We start from the raw sequence: 10,017 nt of genomic DNA, 5'->3' as shown, positions 1-10,017 counted from the left end.
GTGATTGGGTCATTTGGGGGGGAACTCAAACTGCGACGCTTTGTAGTTATTTAACGAAACAAAAATGGCTCCTACACAGCCTTATATAAAGGAGTTAAAAAATGAGCTCCACCTTAACGTACTACAACAGTAAAATGCTGCTTACACATGCTTGACAATAATCTAATGACATATAGAATAGTAACGGTCACATGGTGGCCATTTTATGCTACTTTTAATACTTTTAGTACATTTTCCTGATTCAATTTACTTTAACTTAAGAAACATTTTCAATGCAGGACTTTCACTGTGTTCTCAAAACCTACACTACTGAGTTTAATACAACACAATGTTAAGTGTTTTTGAGTTCTGTCAGCATATCTTATCTTATCTTGTGTTACTTATTGTACTTAGTTGTAGTATGTTCTCAAATGCAAACAAAACAAAACCCCGCTGAGGCATAAAGGGACAAACAGGGATTTTCAGCTCTCATATACTAATGCAACAGAAATCACAAAACCATACCTTGTGTAAGTCTATTTATGAAAAGTCTATTGCAATCAGAAATCATAACAGTCAAACTGTAATAATTGGTTAACTGAGCATATAACATTCATACAACATGATCTTAAGTATTTCTGTAGTGAGTTTCTTTGTCACACAACATTCAACAGTCCTGGATCAACCAGTGTTATTAATATTTTTCCATAAAAATACATCAAAGATATCCATCAAACTGATGCTATTAAAAAGATTAAAAAAACGTCAGTCAAACAAAATGCTGTTACAGCACCACTGTATACTATGATCAACAGATAAAGTTAAATGATCTGATTATCTCTAAATCAAAATCTATTGAATCATTAAAATGGTAAAAAAAAAGAGAGAGAATCAGCAGCTACTAATAAAATAAATAGAAATTGATGCCTTTCATAACTGCATAGTCAGATGGAGGATCTTTAGCTGTTGATCATATTTACATGAGAGAAAGGCATTTCTTCACATGTTTAAGGTCATTTAGTGTTTTTTGGCAGAGTGTGCTTTGTGTCAATGCAGTATGGTGATACTGCGGTCCGTCACGGCCAAAGCTGGCAGCAGCGCGGCGCTGAAGTGATGTGTTACAGAGTGCAGCACGGTGCAGGAGTCCGCCTCATAAAACAACAGCGTCTGGCTCGGCCAGTCCAGCAGCAGGCCGATCCTCTGGGGTTTCCTCGCCACCTGCAGGGGCATCTTCTTCCCCGCGTGGCAGAAGGAGTAGTCCCCGTCGTAGTGAGACAGCACCCAAGACTGGCTGTTGTGGCCCAGTCGGGCCTCGTTTCCAGAGCCTTTGCGCTCCAGAGAGGTGTAGCAGACCCCCACTTTAAAGGCACCACTCTGGCCCACATCCACCACCCAGCTGTGCGTGCCAGAGGACATGGACAGTGAACCCAGTGCGTTGGGCCAACAGTCGAAGCGTGCTGGGTCGTACAGCTGCAGTTGGCGAGCTTTTTTGTTAAAGAAGGTCAAAGTGTACAAGTCGTCAGAGAGGGACAGGAGAGGGCTCACTGTGCGCTCATCAATCTTTGATGATGATCCATAAGCTGTTGGAAGAAGAAAAAGATGGATTGAATGTCATAAACTGATGCTTTACTATAAGCAGACATATTTTGAGGAAGCTTGAGAATTCTTTACTTTAATTAAATCCTTTTTTTTTACTGTGATGGCACAGCTTGCTCTTCGTCACACACACAAGGATGTCAAAAATAATTGTCGGTCACTGAGCTGGTAACATGCAGCTACCCTGATTACAGTATCACGCTTGTCCACCTTCAAGATTTACATGAACAACCTTTGATTTTCTCTAAATGTTCTCCCATGTTTAGATTCATTTTATCTCCTGCTCAATAACACAAACAACATCCAGGCTTTTTTACAATCCTGCTGTTTCCAACCAGGGAGCAAAATACATCAGGACAAAACATATTCTATGTAGATAAATGTGTATATTACCAATATGTGCAATATATTTCTAAAACTACTGCACGCTACTACAAGTTCAAGAAGGTTCTGTGTGCAAAAATACAGAAAACCAAAGAAAGTCAAAGATCTGCACACTTTTCTCCAATGCAAACACCATTATTTATGAGAACATGAAAACATGAAAGTTAAAATAGTAACTAAAGTAAGTACATTTACTCGGGTACAATTTTGAGGGGCTTTATACGTGTATGCAGTAAATGTATTTTTAGGTACTTTTTACTCCAATATAAGACAGTTTCACTTTTGTCATTGAAATGTTCACTTGTACAGTTTCTCAGCATGTTTCTGTTTGGAACATAGATACTATTTCTTTCTGGATCTTCCAGTTTTGCAAGTATACTAATCCCCATGATAGATGTATGTAATAACCCTATCCTGCTGGATCTGTCACGTTGTGTATAAAGATTGAACACAAATCTACTAACCGTTTGGCCCCAGCAGCACTGCAGTGGCCCACAGACCTCTCAGCAGCTTGCTGTCACTGCAGTCTGGGTTCAGGTTGAGCTGGTCTGTGTCACATGGCTCCCCGACCCCGTCGGCCTCCTCCATCCTGACGCAAACACACACAAAACAGCGAGAGAAGAAGAGATGTTACCTCTCTGGTATCCTAAACAAGAAAAAAAATAATCACAAGCAATGTAATGTGTAAAAGATTACCTGTCAGCTATCTCCTGGATACTAGTCTGAAAGACACGAAGAAAGTGATGAGTCTTCTGGGCAATTTATGTTCATTATCAGGTTACTGGATTTCAAGCACAAGTTCCTCTATTGTTCAAAAATCTTCCCCAAAATGTCCCATCTCTCACCACCAGCTGTGCGTCTGGAGTGTGTGTCAGCGTGTGCACCAGGCCGGAGCGCGTTTGCGTCAGACTCGACAAAGCCTGGCTCCAGTGGGCCCTTTGGGTGAGGAGACACTGCTCCACTCGCTCCTCCTCTCTCTGCACCTCCTCCAGGAGACGCTGCTCCTCCTCCTCCAGGGCCTCACGTGCTGCGCTGACCTGAGCCAAGACCTGCTCCCTCGCCTTGCTCGCCACTACCTACACCAAAGGGACAAAAAGAAAATATTGGACAACTTGTGGTGCATGGGAGAAATTACATGGGGTTGAATCAAATTGCATAATCAATACTGTATCAATATGACAGTAGTCAAAAGGTGATTTGTAAGTTTATAAAGCCCATATACTTTGTTGTTATGTTTCCAAATGTATAAATGCCCTCATAGTTTATGAGCAGGTGTGCTTTGAACCTTGCAATAAAACATTTTTTAACGAACCGTTTAATCTACAAAATGACCATTACACTTTCCTCGAGCCCAAACTGACATCTTCAAATTAGGATTAGATAAAAAACATTAAGCCACAACAAAAGGATATTCAATTTACCCTGACATAGAAACACAGAGAAATCCTGATATTTAAGAAGCCAAAATATTTTTAACAATGAATCAAATTACAATGAGGTAATTATCATCTGTGTTGCATTATATCAGTTATTGCAGGTTTACAGTAAGTAAGAGGTCTAGTCGGGAGGTTTTAAGATTTTAAGCAAAGTATCTCATACATCGAACATTCAGGAAACATGTGGGTCAAACAGTGTCACCGCCCAAGTTTCTGTTGCTCTCGAGCAAGTCAGACACTTAATGGGGCGCCCATAAAAGCCCAGAGGTTGTTAATGAGTTTCACACAATTGACTTGCCACGTCTAGCTATAGACAATAAACAAACAAGGCAATAGCTATAGAGATTCACTGACCAGTGTGGAGTAAGTTTGTTTTAGGTTGACACACTTATCGGTTTGGTGATTTGATTCTTGCTCAGATAAGGTGTCACCGTGTTTGTTTTACCTGCCTTTGCTGTTTGCTTGAGATTTACTCGTGCTAACTTGTAACCTAGAAAATTACACACGCATGTCCGTAACTCTGACCCCTTTAGACACCCATTGTGTTCAGGGAGGTTAATAAATAGGCTATGGGAGCACTGAAAAAGGCAACCTTTGCTTTGTTGCCCGGTGGTAAGAAATTGACTGAATCAGCAAGTTATACATGACTAGTTAACCATTTTTATTTATTGTACTCATGCATGTACAACTGCTAAATTGTATTTGTTCGGAATAATAAGATCTAAAATCACTGTTATTATTGTTAGACAAGGGAATTGTGCAAAAGACACAATTACAACCCCCTGATATTCAAAAGAATTTTCATTTAGGAAACATGCTCCTCATACTGATATTTCATGCTATGTTGCGTTTTTAAGACTAAAATATGTGAATGAACATGAATGTAAAAGCACATGCATTTTCAACAGCCTTTGTGGAGTGGAGTTTTCTCACTATATGCATATTATTTAACAATTTCCTCTCCATGTTAATATGACAATAATGGTTTCACATGCAATGAAGTGGTGAGACAATTAGTCCAAGAATCTATTTAATTCTTTATCAGCCAAAAAGCGAACCTGGTTCCAGCTTCTCAAAGGTGCAGCTTTTCAGCTTTTCTCAGTTTTATATCATTATAAACTAAATGTCTTTGGGTTTTGGAACAGCTGTTCCAACCAAACAAGCAATTTTAAGAAGAGCTGGGGTGTTTTGTTTTTGCTATGTTCTTGTAGATTTAACAATAAATTGGATACTTGAAGAAATAGCTAACAGATTAATTGACAATTAAAATAATCCCAGTTGCAAATCTAATGCAAAGACACTTATTATAGGCATCAGTTTCCCAACACATGTTTGTAAAGCACATGTAGGCACATGGGATTTTTTCATAAAGCCGAGCCAGCCAACATCAAAACAATGTACTTGTGAAACAGTGTAGGCTTCACTGAGCAATGTGTACCAGTATTGGGGCTGTGTGTGTCTGTGTGATCATTAGTGGGAGGTTGAGTGGGAGGGGATCAGTGGTATTTCTCACCTGAAGCTTTTGCTCTTTGGCTGTCAGCGTCTGGTCGATAAACCTCTCAATCCTCAGTGCCTGCAGCTGCATTTTTTCACACACATCCACCAGTTGGTTCTGGGGAAAATACAAACACACACACACACACACACACACACACACACACACACACACACACACACACACACACACACACACACACACACTCATCAGCTGGAGGCACAACAAGAAAATCCTGTCTTTTCAAATACCATGCAGAAGCAATCAGCAAGAAAAACAACATCCAAAATGTGGCACACCCAAGAAAGAATTATGAAATAAGCATATTACACTGTTAAATATGTGAACACAGTTTTTCATACTTTATCACTCCGTCCTCATTGCTTTATAACAGCTACAATCCTAAACAAAGTGAGTGATTGAAATAGGAAAAATCCACATTTTCTCTCATAAAATAAACTTAAATGAGAAAAAGAAGGATTTAGCTTCACGGTGATGTAACGTGGGTAAAAACATGTCAAACGGTTGAGAATATGGAAAATAAACACATTACAAGGCATTCACACAAAATGAAAGTAACCTTCCTGGGCTATTTCTAACCCTGCGTGTATCCCCAGTAACGAAAGCATATTTACTTTGTACATTTCCAGAGCTTTCCACAGCTCAGCCAATACATTAAACAAGAAATAAACAGGTGTTGCATTAAAATACAGTAAGCTATTACTAGTAGGCTTATACACTCACCCTGACTGCGGTTACTCTGGTGGCCAGAGGGGTCACAGTGTGTCCGTGGCAGGGGCCCACGATGGCGCAGTGAGAGCAGATGAGTTTGTGCTCGGTGCCACAGAACCAGTCGAGCTCAGCTTCATGCTCCACACACACCTCATATTCACCAGAGAAGATCCCGGACTCGGAGTCGGCGGTGGTCCCAGCCGGTGAGGTCGCCTCCGCGGTGTCCTCCGCCTCCTGCTGCTTCCCACCGCCGCTCAACACGGAGAAAATAGGCTGCTCCAAATCCATCTTCTCAGTTTTTAAGCCACCTGAAGTCTTCTCCGAGGCAGTCGGTGAAGATGGGCATGTTAAGTCGCACGTTACGAGCTCCTCGGTCATGGCACAATAACGCAACAGGTGCACCGGCGGAACTGGAGTCGCACCTTCGGTCGCCTACAGCGCTGTAATACAGGTGTAACAGGTGAGCAAAACGCGGAAGTAACACGGACACCAGAGGTCAGAGCTGAGAGGGAAAGAAAGGTTCCCGCTTTGCAGGTTTCAGGTGTTTGATTTAGGCGTGAACTGATAACTGTCTTTTGAGTTTTAAAATATGACGTAAAAAAAAAGATGATTCTGATGATTACAATCTTCCTTTTCTTTTAGCTTGCCTTAATTTAATGTTTATCTTCCCAAAAAAACGTCTTAAATGTGCAGCTTTAATACAAAGTGAAGACCAACCACATCTGCTCCAAGTTTTCAGATTTGGGAGCAGAGTTACATTTTTGTGTGTGTATACAATGGAGAAAAACTGTTATACAGCATTTTCCAGAAATGTCACCACACACCCAATACGGCACACATATAAATATTACAATACTTTCATCAGTGAACCATAGTGATATATTAGACATTTATTTCAATGAAGATCTTCAAGATTGCCACTTTAAGTACTTAACTATTTCAGGTATTTCAGTGGGAAGTGGTAGTTTTTACTATATGCACATATTTACATGAAAAACATGGAGAGTATATGCCTACATTAATTTGAATGATTTGTGTTACTTTAAACTACCACAAAAGGTAGACTGTCTTTAACTTCAATGCTTACATTTTTTTTATGTAAACCAATTTTAACTTAAAGAGCTGCTCATCTAAATATCATGATTAAAATCACAGGACTTGAACCTGCATTCCTGCATGCTTTGAATACATTTTATTAAAGGACTAAGGCAAGAAAAAGGTTTCATGTTCTTTATTGTCATGTGCACAACAATTACAGAGAAGCAGTTGGTAATAAAAATAGAGCTCTCAGGCTCAATCCAACCAGCTCATTAAAATATGTATAAGAAAGAAAACGCTTCAGTAAAAAATGGGAGTTTAAGTTTGCTTAAATCAATGATATTTGACTGACTGGCTTTTACTGAGAAATAGGTGTTGGTGATGAGGTTTAAATCATTCTTTATACTTTAATCTCTAATCCCTTATTTTGTTAGTTTAGGTTTACAGTTTTCTTAGTCAAAAGAAGATAATCTAATATTTATTAAGATACAATTAAGATACAATTATACTGAGAGTTGACAAACAACCAACAATATTATTAAAGGCACTATTTTTCTTAGTACTTTTTTTCTTATGCTGCAGATTCATTTTTGGACCAATGCTACAGCATTTTATTTGCTGTAGCAGTCTGCTATTCAAAAACTATCCTGTATTGCCATTTGCAAATGTCCTAATGCTTACTAGATACCATTGTGAGAACACTGTGGAAGAGCAATCAGATTTTCCAGGGTGGATATAGTTGTGATACATATAGTTGTGTGTCATCACACGTGTGTGGGGATCAGCGGTGCAGACACACCTCAGAGACGACTCTGTTTAGCAATCCAGCGAGCAACACCCACTGTCTGGAAAAGCTCTTAAATCCAGAGAAAATAACCTCAAATGTACTTTTTGAAAGATGGTCTGCCCAGCATCCCAATGATTATGTTTTCATTTTACATCAACACCATGGTGCAACCATAAAATAAATTAAACTTATCCTATTGATCATGCTAAATTTAAAGAACAGTTTACAGTGTAATAATGCCGTGTAAAATAACTAGAGATAGCCACGGTTAAAACTGGAAACGTAAATTAATTTACTGTTATTTAGTCATTGTGACATATTGTATCCCTTTCTATCCCATCACTTTTTAAACTGAGTTTAAATGAAAGACCTTTTGTTAGAGCTGCACATATGTTTGGAAGGACAGAGATCAAATCTCAAGAAATTCAAACCTCCACAAGGAACGACGCACACATCCCACTCCTCCCAGCTCCATGAATGTGAGTAACTGAATAGGGGTGATTGACAGAAGAGAGTCATGCCTTCTGGCTAAGACAAGGTGGTGTTCCACACATTTCACTTTGAAATGGGAACAGCAGAGGCACAGGGCTGCCATTGTTTCCGACACAAAAAGCTGTTTTGTAATGGAAAAAAGTAGGAAACACAAGATGTGTTTACATCATGAAACAAACAAGGGATTTCTGTGCACTAATGTTGTTGTGGGTGAAATAAATTACTGCTTTTTACTAAAAAGTGGAAAACAATTAATGAAAACAATTAAATAATACCAGCGGTCTTTATTAAAAAGAAATTGATGCTCATCTTTCTCTATTTATACACCATGTTGAGTTTTGGAAAAATAAATGCCACAATTTTTTTTTATTAAATTCTCTCTGCATGCCTGATGTCACTTTCAAACAGCATGTTAACATGATAATAAATTGTGGTTTTTCTGTTTGCAACTTCTGTCTCCTGACAGAAAACACAAGAATAGACTTAAGGCAATTCTTTGAGTGAAACAATTCATACTCTACTTGAAGAATACACTGAAACTCAATGAATTAAGTATTTAATCTGACAGCAACAACACATTCATAACATGAAGAATTACTGAAAACTAATTATTTCAATAGAAACTCTCATCATCATCATTTATGTCACAGATAAAAAATAATCTCAGACATTTTTTTCCATAAAATTTTTAAATGTTCTTAAGTTCTTTTAAAACTCTTTATCTAAAATTACACTTTTTCAAACGTCTAAGTCTCTGTAATACAGATCCTGATCTCCAGAGGGTGCTCACACACTTAAGTCACTGAACTGAAAGTCATGCTTTATCACTGGACAGATGTGTTGGGAAAGAGGATGCTTGTGTGCTCACTGCATCACGTCCTGCATTTTATTTAGAGTGATGAATGCAACTGGATACATCCTCCCGTGTGCTGCCATTTGAGCATCAGAGTGTTTGGGGATTGGAATCATTTGTGGTACATCCCTTTAAATTAATAGAAATGCCAGGTAGTTCGACAGGATAATTAGTACTGGCAATACAAAACTCAAAGTAAAATTTAAGTAGAATACATACTCAAAAAAGGACTGACTTCTGCATCTGATATTTAAAAATGTCAATCTTTCCCCAAATCAATATTTCCTTGTCTTTAAACTTGTTAGTATTTTAAACAGACACTGTAGATGTGCAAACATGCTGAATGTTAACCGTAATAAATAAATAATTGACTCACAAACAAACTACACAATAGAATATCATCATCAAGTACATAAAAAGGACAGAAAAGGGCTTTATCTAAATGTACTTATTACCTGTGATTAAATTTGAAACTGTTATTGATGTATATTTCTATCCTTAATCTTTTATTTGTGCTTCTGCAGCAAGTGCAAGATTGCCATACTGATGTACAGCACACAATACTCAATGGTCATGCTTCATTAAGCCTTCAATTTCGCAGCAAACATTATTATTAAACATTATTTTCATAATTTCTGCACGACCCATTGACTTTATATTACAACGACGTCATGCAAAAAAACAAAACATTTCTAGTCTTTTAAGATGCTGGCCTATGAAGAGAAGTGCTTTAAGGCTACTGAGGTAGATAGATAGATAGATAGATAGATAGATAGATAGATAGATAGATAGATAGATAGATAGATACTTTATTAATCCCACAAGGAGAAATGTGGTCGCTACAGCAGCATTATGACACAGGTAAGTATGGAAGCAATCAAAGTAACAGAGTAAAAAATAAATAATATTGAGCATAAAAATGCACAATACATACAATGAAATAGAATAATATTAAATTAACAGGTAAATCCAGCAGTACTCAGCTCTCTTCATACATCCATAATAAAAGCCTTGCGATCAAACATTTCGCGCGAAAATGTCTGGAAGTGGTCATGAGAGTTTAATGACGTAATAACAGAAACAGGCGGTCGTTGAACAAATAGTCGTTTTCTATTTGACAACACGATAGGACGCCTCGCGTTAGTAAAAACCCGTAGCGTCACGTTTGATTGGATGGTCCGATTAGCGGCTCGTCCCGCCTCGCCCCCCCAGCAGACAGCTCGGC

The 10,017-nt window shown here is 38.4% G+C and overlaps 1 protein-coding gene across 1 annotated transcript; it reads right to left on the bottom strand.

The window, feature by feature from the left end:
- Positions 1-503: 503 nt before the first annotated feature.
- Positions 504-6,048, bottom strand: bspry (B-box and SPRY domain containing). Its single transcript, XM_068705547.1, has 6 exons — positions 5,635-6,048; positions 4,909-5,007; positions 2,805-3,035; positions 2,656-2,681; positions 2,424-2,548; positions 504-1,559 (listed from the first exon to the last, which is right to left on the bottom strand). The coding sequence occupies exons 1-6, from the start codon at positions 5,998-6,000 to the stop codon at positions 1,027-1,029; spliced, it is 1,380 nt and encodes a 459-aa protein (XP_068561648.1). The 5' UTR covers positions 6,001-6,048; the 3' UTR covers positions 504-1,026.
- Between the last annotated feature and the right edge of the window lie 3,969 nt (positions 6,049-10,017).

The sequence above is a fragment of the Cebidichthys violaceus genome, unplaced genomic scaffold (genome assembly GCF_023349555.1).
Source record: "Cebidichthys violaceus isolate CVI_PGR_0920_01 unplaced genomic scaffold, fCebVio1.0.p SCAF_12, whole genome shotgun sequence".
Classification (NCBI taxonomy): domain Eukaryota; kingdom Metazoa; phylum Chordata; class Actinopteri; order Perciformes; family Stichaeidae; genus Cebidichthys; species Cebidichthys violaceus.
The sequence above is the reverse complement of the archived record's forward strand: the minus strand, read 5'-3'. Positions and strand labels throughout refer to the sequence as shown.

Coding starts and splice junctions, on each gene's coding strand:
- bspry (XM_068705547.1), bottom strand. CDS start 6,000: ATGACCGAGGAGCTCGTAACGTGCGACTTAACATGCCCATCTTCACCG. Junction 5,008..5,634: donor CCAGAGTAACCGCAGTCAGG/GTGAGTGTATAA, acceptor TATTTTCCCCAG/AACCAACTGGTGGATGTGTG. Junction 1,560..2,423: donor AGTGCTGCTGGGGCCAAACG/GTTAGTAGATTT, acceptor TTCTTCCAACAG/CTTATGGATCATCATCAAAG.